This window comes from Embiotoca jacksoni, unplaced genomic scaffold (genome assembly GCF_022577435.1).
Source record: "Embiotoca jacksoni isolate LCO1_2020_lvr unplaced genomic scaffold, fEmbJac1.0.p SCAF_4, whole genome shotgun sequence".
NCBI lineage: Eukaryota > Metazoa > Chordata > Actinopteri > Embiotocidae > Embiotoca > Embiotoca jacksoni.
Genome location: NW_027185392.1, coordinates 11,332,893 through 11,358,046, shown reverse-complemented (window position 1 = coordinate 11,358,046; position 25,154 = coordinate 11,332,893). Strand labels below are relative to the sequence as shown.

The following is a 25,154-nucleotide window of genomic DNA, read 5'->3' as shown; positions in this document are numbered from 1 at the left end:
AAACCTGATTCAACGGTGGACAGTAACTAATACTTAAACCAGCGGTTTCCAATCTATTTGGCCTCTGGCGTCTTACAAACAGTAAAGTGTTGTTGGAGTCACGTTTTTAGATGTCTCTAAGTTTTTAATATCTCGACCAAGCAGTGATTTTGTTCCATCTAAACTTCTCACATGGTTTAATTTCAGTAAACGTTAAAATTATCCAATATCTCATCAAAAATCAAAGATGAGGGAAAAAGTCCAAAAACTGAAAACAGATTTGTGGATCTGAACTTTGTTTTTTCTTCTTTCCTCTCTCAGTAATCATCTGACGACGCCTTACATGTATCTGCTGTCCCTGGATATAAAACTGGATATACAGTAGTTCAAACTAGCACCATCTGCAGCAGCTACAACAGTAACATGCTGATTACACACTGATGCTTCAGTATTAATAATCTAATGATGTCATAAATAATGATATATAAGTCAGAGGGACCAAACCAGTTTTACTTTTAACACTTTAACTATATTTTTCTGCCAATACTTATGTCGCTACATTTACTTTTACTAGGATTTTTTATGTAGGACTTTGACTTCTAGTGGAGTATTTACAGTACATTACTGTATTTGTACTTTTACTTGAATGGAGAATCTGAATAGCTCTTCCACCACTGCCTAGATTGAAGATGAAAAATTCAAACCTGAACATGTGACTGCTAAGGAGTGATGAAAAGTAAAAATATTGCTAATGATTTTTTTAAGTATTGTGTCATCTCTTTACTTCCAAACATTATGAGATAATGAGTAAACCTGTAGCTTAAAGCTCTTTTCTGCCCAAATAATTGTTTTAAAGGGATACAAATAAATGTGCGGACTTTAACTATTAAAATCATACAATTGTGTGGTCACTGTCGTTGTGTAGATCGACTAATGTAGTTTTGTTTCTTCGGCACAGTAATGTACAATGAAGCATGCCACATATTTGTGTAGGAGTGAATGAGTGCTAGGACTGTGGGCTTCTGGAAGCTGTTGGCTCTTAGTGGGTTATACTGAGAGGTGTCCCTTAGATTTTGTCCCTCCAATTTAAATGATTTGTATTAATAAGATATTAGAAATTTCTCAGTTTAACCCAATACAGTTCAACAGCGCCACAAATTAGTCTCCAAAATGACCCTTAAAATAAACACTTCTCTCAGTCAGATTGAACAATAACCAAGTGACAACCGACAGTGACTTTACCCATTGGTATGTTAACTGCCTTCTCCAGTTCAGATTTTGGCAGTCACCATCTTGCATTTTTAAGCCAGAAGTGACCATATCTGGACAAGTTAGGGGCAGCGAGCTGGGATCGGACTCATTCTGATTGGAAACCCAGGGAAGCTAAGCTCGCCCTGGTGGATCTCTGACAGCACCACAGGCCTATCAATCAAACAGACACGCCAAGATGTACCACTTTTTGATGCCGAGTATCTAACAATTGATAGTTGCCCACTATTTTCAGATGACAGAAAACTAATAAGAAGTGAACAACGCCAAACTGACTTGTGGTAATGTTTTTATTCACTTTGTATTTCATGAAAAAAGTGAAACGGGAGTCTATGGAGCCAGAGACTTTTTGGAGCCCATGCCTAGTAAAATGGAGCACTTCTGCATCGGCCTCATTTTTTCAGACTTGGAAGCTATGTCCACTTTTATACAGTCTATTATATTAACTGTACATAATAATCCATATAAAAGGGAGGATTTATTTCTGGGCTGTAGGAATATACTCAACGCGCGAGGGGGTCCGGGCAAGCCTCCTTCAGTTCGGCCGTAATCTCCACACGAGGCCGGCCGTTGAAGGGGGAGCGGGCCCAGCTCGGCTCCTCTGTGGATACCGTAACTCCGCCCCCCGCCCCTCTGTGGATACCGTAACTCCGCCCCCTGTCCCCTCTGTGGATACCGTAACTCCGCCCCCCGCTCCTCTGTGGATACCGTAACTCCGCCCCCTGCTCCTCTGTGGTGCCGCAGCCAGAGGATGTGGAAAGACAGAAAGAGGGAAGTAGTGACAGTGTTGGCGGTGGACAGAAACTCCAGTATCGTGGCATTTCGGACATAAACCGTCTGCTAATGAATTATAACTCCGTTATTTCTTCTCGGAGGTGAGTGGAATAAGACTCTTCATTTGTTTTTGAAACGTTTAAGCCGTTAAAAGTTAAGTCTCAGCGTTTAGGGGGCCGTTGTCGAGTTTTATACATTAAAAACAAATATTAGTTATCGCAAAACGATCGTTTATAAGCAGTCTTTTTAAATGTGAGTTTGTCGCGTGTGTGTGATCCTAGTTAAGTTTTAAATCGCACAACTAACACAGTTACTGACATTTCCAATGTAATCGTTAGCTTCCAACGGCCGTTGTCACCTAACGCTGTACGAGCCTCTGCAAGCCCTTTGTTGGCCTGTCCGCCCGGGAAACAAGCATAGGAAGACAATTATTCATCTCCGATTTCCTTCTGTTGTCCCTCTGAAGTTAATTATAGTCGCCATGTGCCCGCAAATTCATTTACTGGAAACGGTAAACCCCACCCATCTGTTTGTCAATGAATGCAGGAGGTGGTGTTTGGATTTAATGAGGGATAATCGTCCAACTGAATTATGACAGAAATGACAGAATATCTGCGTTACAGCCGAAGTGGCTGATCTTGAAACATCTTCAGGTGTACGTAGACTAGTTGAGACTGAAATAGAGACGGTCCTGTCGGTAGTCAAATTGCAGATTAAAAGTTAAAGCAAAATGTAGCCTAATAGTTGTTTGTTCCTACTGTACGTTCAATGCTCCTGGAGAGTTACATAACTCAGTGTTGGTCCATTAGCGGTTCTCAAAAAGGCTGTAGAGGATATCATCTCAGATGTTTCCCTTTGGTCTGAGGAAAACATGTGAGGAGGAGCTGGCAAACACATCAGACCAGCTTGTCAGTTTATTTATACAGCAAATTTATATCTAACATACTTTGACCGAAGTGCTGATAAAATGAGATTGGATCAGCCATAAAATAACAAATGAAGCTATAACTTTTTTTTTTTTTTTTTTTTTTTCAAATAGTGTGAAAACCAAAACAAGATATGAAGATACATACAGGAGTAGTCAATATACTATGAAAATAGATCAAAAATTTAAACTAATCTGGAAATGCCTGTGTGAATATATATGTTTAAATCAAGATGTGACCACTGGTAGTGAAATTGATGAGCTAATCTCCAGGGGGAGGCTAGTATAACGTTTTGGAGCTGCCACTGAGAAAGCTCGGTCAGCCCCCATTACAACATAAAAATAATTGTAATAGCCCAGCGTCTAATTAATAAAAGCATGACTGATCCTTTAGAGGAAGGAAAGACTCGACCTTAGCTAAAACTCCTGACTGAAGAAGCTGACTTGAACAGATTTGATTTGCGGAAGAGGAATCGGGTTCTGAACTTGAGGTTTGCAGCAGAGTACCAGGAAAAAACAGCATCAAGTGATACTGCTGGTTGGCGGGAAGGACTGAGCACCAAAAATTCATTTCATTTAAAGTGAGATTGAGAAAATGTTGCGAGAGCCAAGTCCAAGCAACTTATCAAAGTTTATTAAAAACCAGGTATCGAAGTGATAATAAGTCATAGTGATAAGCAATAATGTGTATTTTATAGACCCAAGAAGCAGCATATGCTGTACCATGAAAAGAAAATATTCATACAATTTTCAGTTAATTTCTAATCTGGGTAAAAATGTAGATCTGCCGCTGTTGTTATCTGTTAATGCAGTTGTGTTGAATGATGGTTTGCATGTGGTTATTAACAATATAGTGAGTTCAGGTGCCAATGCAAACTACTTTTGTATATTAAAACTTAGTGTCGCTACTACTTGTACTACTGACGTGTTTTGCTCCATCAACATGTGGGTGGGAGGTTGGTTGTATGGTCAAAATGACAAGAATCAAACTGCATTACTGCAGTGTTTTTCTTCATGCTTACTAGCACTCAAAATCATAAAAACCGAAGAAGAAATACTAATATCTTAGCATTTAATAGGCCTTCAAGCCTATTTAATTGACACAATAGATTAAAATTGAAACTCGTTATTACTTTATCCTCCATGTAGTGACCAGCTCAAATGAACCTACTTCATAGTCGAGTGCATTTTCACACGCATGTATTTGAAGAGGAAGCTGTGAAAAGCAGAGAATTGTTGCAGGGTGTTTCTGATGGCTGTCTATGTAAAAACCTTATGGGGACATTCTTAAGGTGTGAAGTCCGTCCAGAGAAGGGGAAATTCATTGTGTAAGCACAGAAGGCAAGACATTCGTGCAGCAGACCGCCAAGCAACAGCTGCGTCTGCATGGTTGAACTGGCATGTTGTCTGCACCAGTTCCACACCTGTCACCGAGTTAATAGGCTGCACTGAGGAAACATGTGACCCAGTTCCAATCAGAGAGTTTACACTGCGTATAAAGAAACATTAGTTCAACCGAAAGGTCACGCGCTTTATCAGAAACAGCAGATGTTCTGCCATGAGTCCAAACCCGGCACATATTTCAGTGCCTCATTCTTTAAGTTCACGTTTCCAGAACTGAGATCTTCCGTGTTGTTCAACAGGTATAGATGTTTCTCTTGTTCTTTCCAAACGGTGTCTGTCGGTCCCCGTGAAACCGGGATTTTTTTTAACAGATTGATTGTTGACTCTTTTGGTGAACTTAGTGTAGCGTATATCAGCTCACGGTTACCTCCCCACCAACAGCATACCACAGTCCGTTTGATCTCGCAACGACAACAAAAAAAGAATTCCAGTCCCGAATAAAGTATAACAAAATTCCCCGCTCGTATATTTAGATGTTTGGGAACCCCTCGGCTTGCCCACTAGAATTGCTGGTATTTCAGTCTGTCACGTAACTTCCCTCTTGGGGCTTTCCTTTCAGAATCTTATCTGATTTCAGCTGCCTTGCCGTGCCACACCCAGAAAACAGTTTTTTTTATTTTTTTTTATTAATAATTACAACCCACCCCGGTGAAACGAGTATCAAGCTGCTGGATCGCCTTGGAAGTATTTTCTGCACTGACATGCCAACCCTTGTACCACCACGCATGACACATTATCTCAAAATATTGGGAGACTCTGGAAATGCTTTGAAACCCAAAGGCTCATTCACCTTAAAATAATTTCTGTGGATACTTTTGACTACTTTGGAAAAAGCTAATTTCCCCTCCCCTTAAGATATGACAAAATGTTTGATACTGGTATTCTGTCTGGCGCTGCGGTTCATTTGTGACAATGGGTGAGAGTGAACTACTTTGAATATTTCAGTTTAAAATGGAAGATGGCTTAGTTGACAAGAATTTCTCCCAAAATCCTTATATTAGCACATATACAGCCGTTTAGTTGATTTTTTTTTTTGCGTGCACAAACTAAACATCAGTTATGTAGGTCAGATCCAGAAATGTGTGAGGAACTCTTGGACTCAATCCAAGGCTGTTGCTGAGGAATTGCAGGAATTATAGTAGCTTGCTGTTAACACGGGTTTGGGCATGTCGGCTCCTGGAAAAGGTGCAGTGTTGTTTTTTTTGGAGTGGTTAGCTTGAAGCCGTCTCAGTAGTGACCCTGAGTTACTGTTTTCTGATGGGTTTGAAATGAAACAGTTGATCAGTTTGAGCTGCCAATGTGCTGATATCAGCCAAAGACAGGTAGTGGCGCATGTAAAGAAGCAAGTTGTTGTTTAGAGTCATTGTCAAGAGATATCGTGGTTGTATGTGAACAATGTGGGGGCGATTTCAGTTGTTTTTATGACTGTTTAGAAAACACGCAGACAGCACTGAAAGTCACACTCTCCTACGCCTTCAGTAGCACTTTTCTGACGAAGCGCCTGCTGGTGCGTGCTCTGTCATGATAATCGTTTTTAACCCTACACACCTCGCAACAGAGCAAACCAGACTTACTTGTGAAGTATAAAGACTTCTGTGCTGCTGTTATGTTTTTGATTATCCTTAAAAGGTCTTGTTAGAGCCGAGCATTCCTTTCTGTTCTGAAGGTATTGTCCCAGCTGGCTGCTGGCCCGTGTACTCTAAGGCTTTTTTCCACTCTGACCTCGCTAGCGGTCCATTTACAGCATGGGAGAACTGAGTTCTTCAAACATGGAGACAGGGAGAACAATACATTAAATAAGCAGCATCTGTGTTTGTATGAATGTTACTGTACAGACACCTTGGATTGCTGACTGCTTGGATGAATATTTAAAAGCAGAAAAAGTTGAACAACTCTCCCAACTTATTGGACGGCAAACCCCCGTAACCCATGTAGATGGCCAGTGTTTTGTCTAGACAAGCATATTAAAAACACATTGGATAAATAGAGCAGCAGACCGTTTGTGCGTCTTACAATATGAATACCGAACTAAAAATGGGGAATAGTTTTTGAATGCACAACCCAAAAACATGTGCGCTAATTCCAGTTTTGTCTGGACACTTCCCACATATGAACTTGTAGTTGACATATAGAGTCTGTGCGAGGATGTTAACATTTTCTATGCATCCTCACTTGTAGTCAGTTTAACCCTCAATGCTGTCCAGTCTTTAGAATGAAATTATTACAATTCCCACTATTATTCATTCCTCTCTCCTCTCATTCCTCACTGATGCTTCATCATTTTATTCACACTTGTTTTAAGCCTCTGAGCACCTTAAAGTGTCAGATTTCTCTATCCATGTATAACTATGGTCTTCTGATATTTTTGCCAGATTGCAGAGGTTAAGGACCATTTATTTGGAAAACTTAACAGTACTCATCTCATTTAAAAAGCTTTGTATTCAGTAATGCAGTTTAAAGTTTATGACGCTCATGTTTAAATAGTTAACATACATGGTTCACAAACAGCATGCTTTTGTAAGCATTCTTGTCCGGCTTTACAAGGAATGATGCATGTTGGTTGTTAGGAAGAAGTGATGAGTCAGTTCCTCATTTAGAGTTTCAGAATAAGTCCACAAACAGCACTGCCCTCAACAACAGCGATACTTCTGCTGCACATTAAAATTCTGGATTTGTTAAAAAAATGCTAACCTCGAAATTGAATTCAGATTTTTAGGTTATCGGTGTATAGACAGTTATCTCGAGATAACTTTTGGTGACGGCTATAGTTGAAGAAAATGTGAATAAACAAACTCTCAGGTCTGCATAATAAAAAGAAAGAAGTTGTGCAATATTGTCTGTAACCTAGATGTTGGTGATCACATATTCAAACGAGTGTCAGAAGCAGCGCCATGTGACATGATAATGATCACCGACTCATGCTGCCTTAAGCTTTTGATAATGAAACTAAACAAGATTTATAATAAGTAGCGGCCTGGTTTAGTGTTCAAGTAAGGGGTGTGATTTAATAGGGTTTTCAATCACAAACCACTACAAGTTTCTTTTATTATTTTCCAGACTTTTGTCATTGAACTCCATGAAAAACTTTCCTGTAAATATTTGTCCATAAGTCCATTACAGAGCAGACTGCACATAGCTGCTGAATGCATTCAGAAGATTTTCCAACCAGTAAATCACAAGGCTGAGGGCTTGAGTGGAATAAAGCTTGGAGAAGAGATAGATGAAACCTTTGCTCAGTGGGCCTGATATTTGATCAAAAATATTCATCACAGTCAGCCTACTGTCCAGATACCGTTATCCAGAACTCTGCATTCAGTCAGAAGGTAGCAGCAGTATTGAATATTCAGATTCTCCTTTATTGGGGGAGAACAATCACATCTTTGTCCTGAACAGAAACATTAGCTGGTCACAGCGGCAGGCTGCTGTGACCAGCTGTACAGTTGTGAACACTGTACTTTCAACCATGAAAGAAATGTGAAGCTTGCTTGACTACTACGAGTTGCTCTGGAAAGACGATGCTTAAAATGAAGTAGAAAAAAGAAGTCGAAAAAAGGCTGATCTTAGCACTCAAAATGCTTTAGTACAGAAAGACTTGCTTTTTTTTCCCCTCCAGCGAGCACCAAGAACATCGTTTTTACTACTGTGGAGGCGCATAGTGTCAATTCTCAACCATTCCCCTGGTTCGAATGCCAAAAATACACTGAGGGAAAGAGTGTTGTAGGCATTGTTGAAGTCTCAACTTGTATCTCGTAGTTGTGTTTTTATACTACACGTAGAGTATCAGGCTGTAATTCTTCCTATTAACCCCCATGATGATAGTTTAACTGTATTGAAGTTGGGTATAAAATGACTGATCATAGTGTTTCACAGTCAGATACACACACTTTCACCTTTCACCTCTTTAAACTGGATAAGCACTCTTGTTTTGCATGCTTGTCTAGCGCTGTGTAAACATAACCTAAGTCACAGTACACTTGTCTTGTCCCAAATGGAGTTTGTCAACTGCTTATGTAGCGTTGACTGTGTCAGAAAGTGAAACATGATCTTTTCCTCTCCCCTACATGTGGTGTTATGGGTGTGGATTTATAAGATAAGGGCTGTACGCATTTGCAGCCTGTTACATGCATACAGATAAAACTTCACAGCTCTGATTAAATGAGCACTCTCAACCTGTCTCCATGTTTACAGTATGTATATATCTATCAGTGCTGCCTTGAGCATCAGGCAGATGGGAATAAACACAAACACTCTCCCTGTGAGAAGAGACTCTACCATGGTGACACGCTCGCAGAGGAGCATGTGACATCCCTAAACGAATGGGGATGGAGGTGACCAACATACACAGCCTGCTGTTAGTGGTCAAGTAGAGAGCAGTTTAGATGAACCAGTGAATTATTATACCCCAGAGAGGCTAAGACATGCCGGGATGGTATTTTGCATGTCATGTGACAGCATTACATATGGATGATGTCATTGCAGTCATGGCTTACACTCTGGGATCTGTTAACGTAATTATCCCCCTTCCCCCTCAACTCAGAGGTTTGGGAACCTGTTGGTGTTTTGTCTCTCCTGCAGTGTCCCCTTTTTTTTTTTTTTCTTTCTTTGCATACTAATGGTTTTGCTGTAGTTTTTCATTGTTTTCCAGATAACTTTTAACTCGACTTGGTTTTCCTTGGTTTATCTAAAAATAACTGAACTTTATAGTATATTTTTCTTGCTGGTATCAACAGGCTGCCATAACAGACATTAACATGCACCTGCTGAAGAAGTGGGTTTTATTTTCTATATTTTTTTGTCTGATTTCTCAATGCTGCTCTGATCATTGAGCAAATCAGAATAAATTTAGTTATATTTATGGGTTTTGACTTTATTAACCCCACAGTGGGGAAATTTCGTAAACTCAACTCAACAGGAAAAAGCCTCCTCTAAGAATATGTATTCAAGTTGCATCATACAACAGGAAATACTCATGTTGAAGTTGCATTCTGTTTCACCTTCTTGAATTTGATCTCTGATCTATACCCGCGGCCTCAAACTATTAAACACTTGGGAGAAAAACAATTATTTTTTTTGTCTTTCTGATTGAATAGTATGATGATGCTGCAACTTGTCTTTTCCACTTCTCTCCCTCACGCACACCTAGAATAATGGTCTGCATTTTCAGTAGAATGATTTATTTAAAAATTGTATTGTATTCCCAAAGAATGGCAATTTTCTCCGTACAATTAAAAGACAAGGCAGTTACATTAATCTGCACATAAATCTGAAATTTGTCCCCTCTATTGATAATGTTAGTGCTCCAGCTCCACCTGTATTTTAGGTTTAAAGAGAAATTTTGATACTGTAGTTATGGTGGTCTCACAAACGCTACTTATGTTGAAACTAAATTTGCTAAATGTGAAAAAGCCTAATTTAATACTCAATTTTGTCAAAAAATGTCAGATAAATCATAAAGACTGGGAACAAATTAAATTGGGAAAAACATTGGAAACATAAGAGTTGTGGGCTAGATTTAACAATGAATCGTAAGCCTGCTGGGGTCCCAGAGAACCGCACTAGCATGGAGGAACTTGCCCTTTGGACAGTAGTTTGAGATCCATACTTAGAAGAAAAATAAATCTGTGATATGATATTGTTTTATTGAATGCACAACTTAACTGAAGGGGAGGCTGTGGCTCGGATGGTAGAGTGGGTTGCCTACTAATCAGAAGGTTGGTGGTTCGCTCCTCTTGTCCACATACCTAAGTGTCCTTGGGCAAGACACTGAACCCCAAGTTGCCTCCGATGGCCCACCATCGGTGTGTTAGTGTACTCCTGATGGCGGGCACCTTGCATGGCAACTTAGTCTCATTAGTGTGTGAATGGAAAAACCATGTCAAAGCACTTTGAGACCATAAGGTGATAAAGCGCTGTACAAGTGTAGACCATTTCACTTAAATATGGAGCTGAGTTTTGTATTAGTATAGTTACACGTCTTGGTATCATCTTAAAAAAGTATCATGAAAAATGCGCACAGATCTACTTACATGCTTCACATAATGTTTCTACTCTCTGCATATCTCAGTTATCTTTCCTGGGGAGAATACAGTCCATCGTCTCTCCCCATTCGTTTTCCTATGTGGATCCTAACAACTGCCTGTCTACATTGATAGACTGTGGTCAGCAGCAGTCTCTCTGCTACTTGAGCACTCTATCCATTAGCCAAATTCCTTGCTATTTCATTATCCAAGTCACTTTACTCCAGCTCCTGCCCACTACTCCATTGAACCACAGGCTAGATTGCCACTCGCCTCTTCTCTGTCTCAGGAGGACTGAATCAGGCACTCTGCCCAAGCTTTAAATATTTAACTCATTTAATTGAAAACAATGTTGGCGGAATTGAAAAGCGTAAAAGTATCATTTAAATTGTGTTTTGGGGGGATTGGAGCAAAGGATGTGTAACAAACATTATGTTAAGCTCTGTCTAATCATTCCTGGGCTCTCTTGTGGAAACTAGGCTATTGACTGAGCAGGTGTCAGATTTCTGTGTGGCTGCCATTCCTGTCGCAGACACCCTCGGTCTTGCATTGATTTTATGAACCACAACTCTGGGACAGAATTCAAGGCTTTCAAGACGATAATGGATGTTTTGGCCAAGGCTTGTGACATTATAGGTTTATGCCTGCAATGCCTTTGATTTCTCTAGAAGTACTTGATGTAATGCTGTGAGGCATTCTGAGCTCCAGGAATAGACCGGCCGCTTGCTTCGATGTTGACTGTGACTGGTTAAGACTGGAAGACGGAGATAAATAAGCTTGATAATGTTATTCTGTCCCTGTTCAGAGAGAGTAATGAGTGTGTTATTTGTGTCATCCAGTACAGTGTGTGTACACATGGGATGCATTTCAATAAATATGATATGTTGTTTGTAAACAGCAGTAAAACGGTGATCTTGCAGGAGTCATCCTTCTGGTGCTTTGATGAGTATTTTCTAAATAGCTGGCTGCACAGTTTTGCATATAAGCTGATTATCAAAGGATATAGTTCATTAACAAGTAGAACAAGTTTCAGATTTGATCACCATTATTACATGCAGTCAATAATGATGAGTGAAATACTATTTAGCATTTAAATGGAGGGAAGGGATATTGATTACTAATCACCTTGAGGGTGCTTGATGATTGGAGAGAACTATTGATCGCTGTCATCTGATGTCATCAGATGTCATTCCCAACATCTAAACAGCTGGTGCATCAGTTGCTTTTTCAAGCCTAATAACATTTGGGTGCTACGGAATCAAATCAGTGCTGCAAATCAGCAAACAGGAACCCTTGTGGCATTATGATAGCATCATTTTTGTGCCAATGTGATGAAATATGTTGATTTGTCAAGTATTTAATTGACTGAATTAGATAAAGTCATACTGTGTTCTGTCTGTCGATCTTGAGTTTTCTGCTAGATGGTTTTCTGAATCCATTTTCAAAAGATTTACAATATCATGATAGACTGAGTGCTACTGTGTATTTGTAAACACAATGCACACGTGTCTGTTTCCCACTCCAGGATAAGGGTTAAGAATCATAATATTTTAACAGGCAAATACTGTAAATCATTACATGACACTGTCAGATTAGATACACGTATTAAAATGCAATTAATTTGAAAACATTGATAACTATTCCTTATTCTTAAACCATGTTTTCACTCCGCAGGGTTGTGAAATTTTAGAAATAGATAATGGTGACATTAATTTATTTGTCTACCTTTGTTGATTTCTATTTTTAGGTGCATATTCATAATGAAACAGTCCCAAAGAGACTTCCCTTTCCTCTTTTCCTGCCTCATAGTTACATTAAGATAAATTAGTGGCCTCAGCACTGCGCAGTAAGAAAAGCTTGCAACCCCTGATATAACACCATTTCTCATCTGCTGGAAGTGAAGCTAAGCCCTATTAGGTTCACTTAAGAAATTGCATATGAAGGTAATGAAAGGAAAGTTGCCAGTGATGTAATTGTTTTCAGCAGATTAAACTGGAAGAGAGCCAGCTGCTTTTAAGGAGACTGTTTGTTTGGATACTTGTATTGTTTCCTTTTGCGTTAGTGTTGGGCTTTAAAGGAAAGCGTTAGGTCATCTGTTATGCTAAAATTTCCCCTAGGAGAGACTTTATACAAAAGCAGACTAAATAATAATAATTTAATCTTGTATTTTTTTGTAAACTGAGAATTTAATTTAGTTAAATGTTTTCACCCTGCCCCAGTAATCTAATTTGCACACAGGCATATCTTTAGTTCTACAATATCAACATGCTGATTGGCTGCATTTCTTAGCGCTGCGAGTGAATTCACATTTCTTTGAAGAAATATTTAATATCATCCACTATCGCCAGCATAATTATAACATTTATTTAGAGATTTTATTTTCTAACATCAATTTCGTCTTGTCTTTAAAAAAAAAGTGTGTTTATTAAAACATTTATGATCGTTTACTAAAACATTTATGAACATATTTTGAGATGCTTTTGGTCAGTCAAATTGACAGTAATCCTGTTTGGAAACCCAGATTACAAGAAGAGGTACAGAGGTTTCAGCTACAGATAGACTTACAAACCTGTGGATAGATAGCATATCAAAGATGTATTGAAATTATGTTTGTAAAATGCATCCATTACATTTTCTCATCTCCAGCACTCTGACAGGATGGCATCGCATAAGGGGGAGGAGCCTCTTCCAAACAGAGGCCAAACAGATAGTCGTCTAAAGAGCAAGAAGCCACCCAGCCTTGTGATAGCCATCCCTCCACCTGAGCAGATGATGCCATATGACCCCGCGAAACAGGTAGGCTGGCTGTCTCGACTTAACCCTGTTTTTCACTGCTTGGCCTCGTGAGACAGAGAGCTACATTGAAGATATATTATCACATGACCAACCACATTATGTCATCGTGTTAAGTACTTTCCTGTGCATGTTGAGTTAATATAAAGTTTTAAAAGGTAGTCTTAAGGGGCAGGTTGACCAAAATTCCCTTGCCATTCATGTCTGTGTGGCGCTTCGTAAAACACTTCGCTTCTAGTTACTCAGCCTCCTCCTTTGGTTCTCACAGAGTTCACTTGAATTTGACACATGAAAAACAAGGCTTTCCCATGTCCAGCAGGTCAGCCTGAAAGGTGGGGGGGACTGACTTCCTAATGACAAAATATGGTTTGTTTATAATCTTGTTTTGTACCTGTACAGCAAAATAATCTAAGCAGCCGATATAAGGAAATGCTGATTGGTTGTAGTGAGTGTGAGGGTTGTAGTGATCTATTTTTTTTTTACATATTATTTTTGTGGCATTTTGGCCATTATTCAGATAGCGCTGTGTTGATGTGTGAAAACAGAGCAGTGGAGTGACACAATAAAGATCTGGCCAGCTGTGAATCGAACTGGAAATTGTGTTTGTGCCCAGGTGGTCTGTTCCCTGACCACTTGGTTATTGGGTCACCTCTCCATTACAATGCTTGGAAGATTATAGTGCATCCTAAAATACCAATTAAAATGTACCAAGCATGAAATTCCCCCCATAGATATACAATATAATCACACTAGCACGCCACATCTCCTCCAAAGTGGTCCCCTGCTGTTTAATAAGCTCCACACTCTATATGCTCGCTGCTGTTGCTTAATTCTATTCTGTGTGTATGTCCACGTGAGTCAGGCGTGACAACAGCTGGGTCTATTTGTGTCAGGCTCACTCTATAGCTGATGCCTGAATTTAACTTATGAATGTCCTCTATATACAGTGAACTAAACTTAGATTTGATGACAATTGTCACTCACCTTTTCTTATAACATGTATACACCAAAACTAGTTTTTGTGTGTGTGTGTGTAATGAGAGAGACAAACACACACAAAACACTTGGTCCGGACAATATATTTCTATTATGAAATATGATGATATGACTTGATGGAGTTATGATATAATATTGATATAACTGTTGTCTTTTCCTGGTTTTAAAGGATGCAGTACAGTATGGTAAAGTTATGAACTTACCAGACTGTTCTAGCTTTTCTATTATTTGCCTTTTCCCACTTAAACATTATTTCCAATTACTGATGATTATTTATCAAAAATCTCATTGTGTAAATATATTATGAAAATAACAATTGTCATCCTTAAAATACTTTCACAATATCCATATCTAGGTCAGAGTGAAAGCACAGAAAAATCCCAAGCATCCACAAAACCCAGCTGTTGCTGCAGACAAACTTATATATATTTTTTTCTTTTTGTCTGATAAAATAAACTAACATGAAGCTTAATGACAGCAGCTGTGCTGAGATTGGTTCTATTGTTAATGGCAGAATCTCTTCTCCGTTTCTTGTTCAAAATAAGCAGGTATCAGACAGCCCTTTGGGGTTTAGTGGCCTGTCAAGGTTATTTATTATTATTGTTTTGTAATTTTAAAACTTTATTCCAAAATTTAGATACAAATAAACATGACTGAACCAGTTATTTACTATGTGGCTTCAAAATGGAGGTTCAGATCAATCATGGTCCTAATTAACTTGAGGGTAGTGTATTGGTTTAGATAACAACCAGGAAATTAAATTTGGATTAAAAAAAAAAAAAAAAAAAAGGTACTTGGTAGGATGATTGGAAATTCAGTTTTATTAAAAACTAATTCCAAAAAATACTTTTGAAATTCTGCCATTTTCACAGTGGTTAAAGAAACTGATTTGGGTTGTTACTGATAAAGTACTTTGGTGCGCCATGCCCACGAGTAAATTGTCCCAGAATTAGCATACAGGGGCAGAAAATAAAAGACTTTGGGTTGTTCTTTATTTTTAACAAAAGATTATTTCCAGAATTTTTCCATTTGCTCACACAAGGAGGCATTTTTGACTGCTGTGTTACAGTTCATGAACACAAGCCCATGCATTTTCCTCTCTGGACTCCATGTTTAGAACACAAACAGGGTCATTTGAGCTCCACACAGCAGACGGTAGTCAGAATTTAACTGAGCGTGTTACAGTTAAACTGTTCGTAAAGGACAAGTAGTGTCGTAAACATGCAAATGTAGTGTGAAATCAGGCGTGTGCTGTATCTTTGTACTGTAGACACTCAGGCTACTAGATTTTCCATTACTGGGACGCTTTTAGATAATGCTAAATTTGGAAATTATTTGCTGCATCGTGTACTGTAATAAATACTGCAATAAATACATGTACATAAAGTGTTTAGAAATTGTAGAATTTACATGTGTAACCTTTGTTTTCATCAATAACATGTCTCAACACGTTAAGTCCCAGCCTGAACATATGGCCCACTTACAAGTCGCTTCGTGCCCCATTAGCTCTCAGAATGACACGACCATTAGCCTCACCAAACACACAGTCGCTGCAGGGTAGGATAATGGTCTTTCTGAGGAATCACTACACCCCACATAACAGGAGAACACTCAGCAGCATACGCAAGTGGGTGTTTGAGAGAGTAGAGAGATGGGATGTTTGTTTGTTTTTTCGGCCCAAGGCCCATGTAGCAATACATGAGCTTACAAAATATTGATTCAATGTAGTTGTTACTGCAATGGAAAAGCACTTTAAATATCTCAATACAGCGATTTAGTCTTGTCCCCAACCCTAATTACCTAATTACTTTTGTAACAGTCTTATAATTTGATTGTAATTTAGTGGTTACTGCTTATTCTGCCGCTTTATATCTTGTAATATTCCTACAACTGTAATCGTAACAATTGACAATTTTCCGGTCTATGCAGGCATTATTATTTTGTTTACATTGTTTATTATATCAACAAAAAACAACATTAATCAACAATTATTGTTACTGTGATTGTAACATTACTTCTCATTTCCTCTGGTCAGCCTCTACGACCGTCCCTGAAGAAAAGCATGAGTGGTCAAGCAACTGGTTCGATGTCGGACAGCGTCGGTGGAACCGGAGATGCAGGCTTTTCAGCCAGAGACAGAAGGACCAAGTTTAGTAGACAAACATCACTCTCACAAAGCATCCGCAAGTAAGCTGAACAAGGTTTTTTTTCCCTTCTTCTGTGTCACGTTTCTGAACATTGAACGTCAGGTTGCTAGTCAGAGTTAAGTCTAACACTCTTTAATTAGAGACTTACAATAAATATATAAATCATCAGCAACGTCATGAACGCGTGGAAAAACGTAATAATAATTCTTCACTGAATTGTATTATACAAGCGATGCAAGTGCTGTTCAATACAGGTCACCTTAAATAGTCAAAAGGTACATTGTTTATTCCACACAGTTCAATAACACAAAAAAAAAAATCCTCTTGTCCTCTAATAAATAGACAACAGACAGTTAATTTGTCAGTATTTACCAGCAACATGTCCTTAGAGTCACATGATTAAGTATAGAGATAAAAATGTGAAAAAAACATTCTACGTCCAATAATAATGCGCAGTAATGGACAGTATTGAAGTGTATGCAATATTCAGAAATCTTCATTGTTAGCTATGTAGTGCAGTGAAAATTAGGCAAGCTGTGTCCGTGTTAAACCAAACACCATTTATTAGTTTTGGTGTCCAAATTTATCTAACCTTTTTTCTAGCAGTAAAAAAGTTCTCCATCAATTTAGCTGGTTTGTTGTTTAAACTAAGAAGATTCTCATGAACAGATACTATATAAAAGTTTAGGATCATGTTTTGTGGATATGTTAGCCAGTTTCATATTTTGCAACTCCAGCTGTGTTTAGTGTCATGCTTTCTATCTAGTCCTGTGTTCCTTTGATCTAGTTTCAGTATGACGTGTGACTATGACCACTGTGTTCTTCCTGTTCATCTAGAAATACAGCCCAGTGGTTTGGGGTGGGTGAAGACTGTGAGACCAAGCAGCAGCTATGGCACAGGAAGAGCCTGCGCCACTGCAGCCAGCGCTACGGCAAGCTGAAGGCCCAATATAGAGAGCCTGAGACGGCCACCAGCATTGACCAGAGCCTGGACTCACCAGCCAACCACAAGATGCCCAAAGTATGCTACCATCACAGAGACATGATCACTGTGTGCCTCAACCTACACACACATAAGCTGTTTCGATATATCTTGATATCCTGATCCTTTACATGAAAAGAAAGACTAGTTATACAGAGAACAAAAAGAAACAGGATGAGACATAACAGACAGTGTAGACAGTTTTACAAACTGACAAAAAGTTACAACTCTTTTTTTTTTTTTTTTCACACTTGCATAATTTTACTCCTTGAGAGACAAGGGGAGCAAAACGATAAGATGGCGATTGTGAAGAGAGAGAGCAAATGTGTCTTGCTCCAATACGGTGTTTCTGTATGGAGACACGGTATTACAGTGCTGCATGGTGACAGACGTGGACCATCTGTGTCCCTGATGAATCATCTCTCTGCCTTCAGTCCATGTCTGACGGCTCTGCTCATCTGCTCATCATCTTTGTTCTCTGTCCTCTGCTTACAATCATCCACTTGTTTCATTCTGAAATCTGAACGCATTTAGTCTTGTGACATAGTGAGTCTTTATCTCACTATACATAGTTGCAGTACATGTATGCACAAACACAGAGCAAATCTCTCTCAAGAGACTCTGAGTGACTCTTCTCTTGTACTCACTCCCTGAGAATACTGCGTGTTGTTGAAAGTCAACTTAAGGGATTTCAAATTGGCAACATTCATGTCAATGTCATGGTGCAACACAACACATATTTTCGCCAGGTTGACCCCAGTTTCTGTTTTTGGTAGATCGTGGACCCCCTGGCTCGGGGACGAGCCTTCCGTTACCCAGATGAGATGGACAGTCGCTCCCCCAGGACACCCCACACCACTCAGGGGGTTCCTGTCACACCCGGGGTCACTTCACTCAGCTCCTTCACCAGCCAGCGCTCCGGGTACAGCCGTTTCCCCCGGCGAAAGAGAGAGTCCGTTGCCCGCATGAGCATCAGAGCGGCGTCCAACCTGCTACGGGTGGGTGGTGTACCAGAAAATGGGTAATTTTTGACGTATTCCAGATAGTTTTACTAATTATTTGCAAATAGGTGCATGGTAAGGTTTGTCCGTTTTTTTTCCGCAACAACCACAATTTTAACTGTTTTTCATGATTGTATTTATTCTGTTGTAAAAACAAAATAGATTTCTGTGTAATCTCAATAAATTATATGGCGTGGAAAAGTCATTCATCGTCAATCATTTTTAGAAAACACGAGCACAGTGGTTCTGAGGTAAATCCACATTTCACAGGCTAAACTCTGCAGGCAATAGTCTTCTGTCAGATGCTTTTGTTGCATTGATGAGAAAATAAGTAGAGGAGGTATCCAAACTAATGCTTAGTGCAGCTTCTTCATACTTTTACTCAGTTTCGAAAATCCTCAGCAAACTAATGTTGTATAAAACCTGTGCTTTCATATAATGCCTTCAATATATTAATACTATGACAGAATAAGTTGTTTATAGGTTACAGGCTTTCCATTAAAAGTTAGGAATAGATCAGCATCAAGCCATTCGTTTCCCTTTGTACGCATATTTAGAGTAGATCTGATCTAAGAAACTCAATGCATGTGTGAAATCACTTGTTCCGTGGTGTGTGTGTTGTCCAGGGTCGTAATGGCTTGGCAGGCTCACAGACGGGCCGCAGTTTCCCCAGGAGGAGCTTTGCCCGGGCCAGCTGGATGGACGAAGAAACTGTGGACTCTGCAGACACGTCTGAGTCGCTCTTCTTCAGCAAGGTTAGCAACCACTGTCTCCACCACCCTGTTGGTGCCCAGCAGAAATTTCCCTCTTTGCTTTTACGAGGTGGTAATTTTTTTTTAACTTTCCTTCCTCAATGTGTCAGTAGTCATCTTCTTCGTCATCCTATCCCATTGTCATTATTTATTTGTTTCTCTCATGTTTGAGCCTCCTTTCTTCAGTAACTACTATCTTCTTCTTTCTTTATCCTTCTTCCCTTTCTATTTCTTCAGGTGTATTGTATGTCTTCTCTCCCTAAACCTCTGCTGCAACAAAATGTGTTCTCTAAACACAGACCATGTCAGACGACACATTAATTAATAATGTGTATAATAATTAATGAGCCTTCTTTTCACTTTCTGCACATCGTCTGTGACCTCCATTACCTCTGCTGTGTAGGTTGATGCCCATGACGAGTTATACTCTATGGCTGATGATGTTTTTGAATCGCCTCCCATGTCGGCCTCTTTTGCTCCGTGCGAGCAGCCTGACCAGAAATTCTCCAGCCTGTGAGTAAACTCATACACAACCGAAGAATTAAACAACATTACAGAGTTTCTACGCTGCAGTCACTTGGTTGCTCCCATAGATCTCAGTGCTTGTGTCGGAATATTTAACAATCCTTATTTTGCCACACACAAAAAAGTTGCCCAATCAAATCATCAAAACTCTGCAAAATTATGGCCAACGTAAGTTCTTAAAAATCTGACACCAGTTTAAGATGCTCTTCTTTTCCATTTTTAATCTCTCTCGCTCTCTCTCTCACTCTTGTGTCTCGAACCCCCAGGACACCGACCGTAGTGTCTGAAAAGAGTCATTCTCGTCGTCGTGGTCGTCGCATTGCCTCCCAAGTTAAGCACTTTGCATTTGACAAACACAAGCGTCACTACGGTATGGGCGTTGTCGGGAAATGGCTAAACCGAAACTATCGACGGAGCCTCAGCAGCAACGTCCAGAAGCAACTAGACGACTTTCACAGCCACAGGTTAGAAATGAGTGGAGGCTCACTGCATAGACATTGCATAGTTGAAATAATTGACTTCAGAGAGGATACCTAACCGGTGAAATTAGCACATGCATGTTTTCTTCTTTTTTTTTTTTTGGCAGTTATAACATTAAAATAAATGTCTATAGAGTGAAATTGCAGCCTTACATAAAAGGTATAGTGTTCTATAGACCAATAAGTAAAGAGTTGTAGGCCACGAATAAATTGTTGTCCTTTGTAATGTGATGTTCGACGCCAGACTAACAGCACCTGTTAGTCATGATTTTACTTGTTTTACATCTTTTATGTTCTCCTGTCTGTGTGTGTCTGTCTGTCTGTGTGTCTGTGTGTGTGTGTGTTTTCAGGCCCTACTTCACCTACTGGATCACATTTGTTCATATAGTTATCACATTGCTGGCGTGCGGCACATATGGTTTCGCCCCTGTGGGTTTTGCGCAACACTCGACATCTGAACTGGTAGGTGAAGCTATAAACTTCAAAAAAAGAGGTTCTGCTCACAAATACTACAAATACTGTATGAGAATCAGATTTTTTTTGTTTTTTTTTAATAAAAATGCTCATCCTTGACACGATTGGTTGCATTTTAATATAAATTCTATCACATAAACATCCTGGCATCTCTAGTGGAAAAAATGGATGTTCATTGTTTTTTGTAAAATGGTGTATTAAAAGATCTAAGCTGTTTGGAAATTCACACACTTAGATTTTGTTTTTAATTATTTTTTCACTCAGAATTCAACACTCAAAATCTTGAAATGTTTTGGTCCTTTCTTCATGTTGTAACATTTAGCAGGAACTGTGATAAACTGTCACTCTGTCACCCTCTGTAGGTGCTGAAGAACAAAGGCATTTATGAGAGCGTCAAGTATATCCAGCAGGAGAACTTCTGGATTGGTCCTAGTTCTGTGAGTCTCTTGCTGCTTGGTCTCAATTTAACTACTGTATTTACCCTTCTTTTTTTTTTTTTTATTCTACAACTGGCTAAGATATATAACGGTTTCTGCATTTGATATGAAATAAAGAAAGAACCATATCTGACTGCATGAAAAACAGATTTACAACTTCTTAAAAGACAGAAAGACATAATCTACATCCAGAAGTTATAGATGTAAGGAATACATTTCAAGTTGGTTTTCTGTACATGACCTGACAGTGTGTGGGTTGCCATATTTGTTCATCTTTACAATCATTTTCTTCTACTTTTAGGAGGATCTAATCCATCTGGGGGCCAAGTTTGCACCATGCATCCGTCAGGACAAGCAGATCGTCAGGCTGATCCAGAAGGCCAAAGACCTGGAAAGAGACTCTGGCTGCTGCGTTCAGAATGACAACTCTGGATGTGTGCAGACACCCGGCTCTGACTGCTCTGTATGTGATTTGTCCTGCGCCCTTGTGCATTAGCTGATCAGTTTTTCAATCAAATTGACATTAAAAAGAATTTGGAAATATATGTGAAAATTAAAATAAAGAGGTTAATGTCTTCATACGTGTTGCTACAGTGTAGAAACAGCGTTCAATCTTAAACATAGACTAACACTTGAGTTTAATTGTAAGTATTTAATCGCCTGAACAATGAGGATAATTAGTTTCATACGTCTTTGCTGTACTTTTCCTCCTAGCTGCTCTGTTTTTTATTATGTCCTCCCTGGCATATTCACTCTAACAACATTGAATGTTGTGGAAAAACCTTGTTATCTAAATATCTTTATGTACTTGATTGTATTAAGATTTGCCAAACACAGCTTTTACCTTGTTTAAGTGTTGTAGGTGTAAAGGATGTTGTATTACTGATATATGCAATGAATACTATTGTGTGTATTGTGTTATGCCCAATTGACCCCGTGAAACAAGAAAGATAATTGTGTTAAATAAATGACTTATTTAACTTTCTGCAGGAGACGTTGGCTACCTTTATTAAATGGACCAATGAACAAGTGGACATCAGCAGGTCCTCTGGTTCTGTCTGTCACCAGGATCCCAGGTGAGGATATGTGTGTGTGATAACTGTGCCTAATTAAACAAACAGTTCAGAGAAATACTGAATTAAGTCATCATTAGAAAACAATATTTTCTAATGAAACTCGGTTGTCACCCTCCTTTATGTTGCTGTGTTGAATGCTGGGACCAGAGTGTGTGAAGAGCCTGCCTCTGCAGAGCCTCATACGTGGCCAGATGATATCACCCAGTGGCCGGTGAGGGACATTACTGCTACACTGTCATTCACTTCATCATTTCTTCTTCATTAAGTTTACAGAAGGAAACAGGGTTGAGGCATATACTGACACGGTCTGTTTTATCTCCCATTATTTATCCTTCACCAGGTCTGTACTTACCCCCAGAAGTGGAACCACACAGGCTACAGACACATGGACTGTAAAATCAAGGGACGGCCTTGCTGTATAGGAACTAAGGGCAGGTTGGTTGATCCCTGTCCTAGTGATTAATCATGTGCTTGTTGTTAAACTACCGTGTCATGACCAAGTCATGTTGGAAATTTTTTTTATTGCATTTTGCTTGTCCCTCCTGTAGATGTGAGATCACAACCAGAGAGTATTGCTCTTTCATGCATGGTTACTTCCATGAGGATGCTACACTCTGCTCACAGGTAGTGTGTGTGCATGCATTATGAGCATGTGTCTGTGCCTGTTGCTGTGATAGGAGTTTCCTGATCTCACTATTCTTACGCAGGTCCACTGTCTGGATGACGTGTGCGGCTTGTTGCCCTTCCTCAACCCTGACGCTCCTGATCAGTTCTACCGTCTCTGGCTCTCGCTCTTCCTCCATGCAGGGTACTAAGACTTCATTTTTGTTTATGTTTTTGCGCAAATTTAGATGTGGATCTTAATTAAAATAAATTTATGTTTTCTATTTGTTTTCTGGCACAGTTAAAACATTTTATTTTGCCATTACCTATGAATTAGCTGTTTCAGCTGAGTACAGATGTAGACTTCAGCAATAACACTTTATAACTCCTAAATAAGATTGAAAGTGTTATGACCCTTGCCAACAACAAAATGGGATTCCCCTATTTTAGCTCCCAAGACCCATCAGTGACAAGAGAATGGCGTCCTTTTAATATATGTATTTTAATCTTGTTGCTTCAGGATGGATTGACAGCAAAACAAAAAAATAAGGGGACTAAAGCTGGGCAACTAAAACGTACAAACTCAGACAAGATAAATGCGACCTACCCCTACAAAACCAGGGCAATTTACAGATCTGTTTACAACCTGTTAGGAGCCTGTAGGACCTGGAGAAAGACGACCTTTAACCTGCAGGCTTGAAGGCTAGAACCAATCTGCTCCCTGGGACACACCCACAAAGTCTCATTTAATCAGACAAGCTCCCGTTCAGCAGCGCAGCAGGATTGCCATAAAGTGGGAGAGAGATCAACAAACACATGCACAGAGAGGATTAAAGCACGTACAGTAATGATCATATGACGTCAGGGTCGTAATGAGAGAGAATATGCACACAAAGTGTTTTGCATTTTACACAGTTAATGAACTATTTCAGTAATTTGTTGTGAACGATTACTTAGTGTGGTTTCATTATGTCAGCATCTCTGAGGATTCCAACTGAATGAAATATTTCTAAATTAGGCCAATGCTCGTGAGCACTTCACTCACGTGAGGACTGTAATACTTAAAGCCAATACACGGTATAAGGGAAATCCCTCAGGTTCACCTCTTTAAAGTAAGTTAGCAAACAGGCCAAAGGAGCTTGACAAAAAAAAAAGGCAAATATTATATTAAAATGCATATTTGTTATAATGCCATGGTTGAAATTCTATTAAACAGAGGTGTCACCCCCAGACTGATGTAATCCTCTCTCTCTCTCTCGCTCTCTCTCTCTCTCTCTCTCTCTCTCTCTCTCTCCCTCTATGTGTATGTCTGTGTGTCTGTCTGTGTAGGCTTTTACACTGCGTGGTGTCAGTAGTGTTCCAGATGACCATACTGAGAGACCTGGAGAAGCTGGCAGGTTGGGTCCGTATCTCCATCATTTACATCTTCAGTGGGATCACAGGAAACCTTGCCTCTGCCCTGTTCCTGCCCTACAGAGCTGAGGTGAGTTCTTCTAATGAAGACATCCATGCATTGACATACACACAAACAAATGAGGTTTAAATAGCTTGCACACTGGAGCAGGATGAATACATCGTTAGTAAGAAGACATCAGCAAGGGGAGTCGGTTGGCTTCACTTTGACTAAATTACAGCCGTTAACATCAGTTTCTCTATCCATGTCATGTCTGCTTTGTCCTTTTTTGGGAACATTTTTTAACCTCTATGTTTACATATTTAATCAAAACAGTTGCACGAAGTTTTGTTTGTGCGTTTACAAGTGTACAGTAATGCCGTCATAGTATATATTGTAGGAAAGTAGGTTTAATCTGTAAACATGATTGCCCTTCACAAAGTAAGACTTTTTACACACGTGAAAAATATCAACTTGATTTTTAGAAATTGTTTAATAAATTTGTATCAATTGCAGGGTATGTTTGTGCATTTACTTAACCCTGTATACTCGCAGTATACAGGGTATAGTAAGTGCACAGTACACAGTACATGTGCAGCTACACAAACACCACTGTATGTACAATTCGCACACAGTCTCTTGATATTAACATAGACACATTTACAGGCATCAATTTATATTTTTGCACATCCTGTGTGCTGTCTAATGCTTTCATGCACATATACAGTATGAGACAAATTAATCTGTACATTTTCAGATGCACAAACTCAAAAATAATGTAAAAGGTTTTAGAAAAGGAAAAACAAAAGTTTTCTCCTGAATTACTTCATGCTAATCACCAACATGTTTAAGTTGCAGTGACCTTTGTCAAGATTTTCAAAGGAAGCTGATTTATTTCTATTGTTTAAGTGCGCACACTTGGCACATGCACACACTCGCTTTCACACTGTCAAATACACACACTGCAACACAGATGGTCAAATGTCTCTTTTATGTATTTATTATTTTCATTGACATATTTTGATAACATAACAGCCACAAGGAAAAAAAATCCACACCAAAACCCAATCTAAACAAACACACAAACACACACTTAATGGAGGGATCCCAATATCTAAAAGAAGTTCA

The 25,154-nt window shown here is 39.3% G+C and overlaps 1 protein-coding gene across 1 annotated transcript in view; it reads left to right on the top strand.

The window, feature by feature from the left end:
* Window positions 1–2,029: 2,029 nt before the first annotated feature.
* LOC138209431 (inactive rhomboid protein 2-like) overlaps window positions 2,030–25,154 on the top strand; it is a 30,994-nt gene continuing 7,869 nt past the window's right edge. The window contains exons 1-17 of the mRNA XM_069168013.1: window positions 2,030–2,123; window positions 13,015–13,164; window positions 16,193–16,344; window positions 17,142–17,325; window positions 18,063–18,284; window positions 18,914–19,042; window positions 19,443–19,552; window positions 19,831–20,028; window positions 20,394–20,505; window positions 20,880–20,954; window positions 21,256–21,417; window positions 21,945–22,030; window positions 22,178–22,241; window positions 22,371–22,465; window positions 22,579–22,654; window positions 22,738–22,838; window positions 23,963–24,116. Coding sequence (XP_069024114.1) covers window positions 13,027–13,164; window positions 16,193–16,344; window positions 17,142–17,325; window positions 18,063–18,284; window positions 18,914–19,042; window positions 19,443–19,552; window positions 19,831–20,028; window positions 20,394–20,505; window positions 20,880–20,954; window positions 21,256–21,417; window positions 21,945–22,030; window positions 22,178–22,241; window positions 22,371–22,465; window positions 22,579–22,654; window positions 22,738–22,838; window positions 23,963–24,116 — 2,058 coding nt within the window. The 5' untranslated portion in view covers window positions 2,030–2,123; window positions 13,015–13,026. The remainder of the gene's footprint in view (window positions 2,124–13,014; window positions 13,165–16,192; window positions 16,345–17,141; window positions 17,326–18,062; window positions 18,285–18,913; window positions 19,043–19,442; window positions 19,553–19,830; window positions 20,029–20,393; window positions 20,506–20,879; window positions 20,955–21,255; window positions 21,418–21,944; window positions 22,031–22,177; window positions 22,242–22,370; window positions 22,466–22,578; window positions 22,655–22,737; window positions 22,839–23,962; window positions 24,117–25,154) is intronic.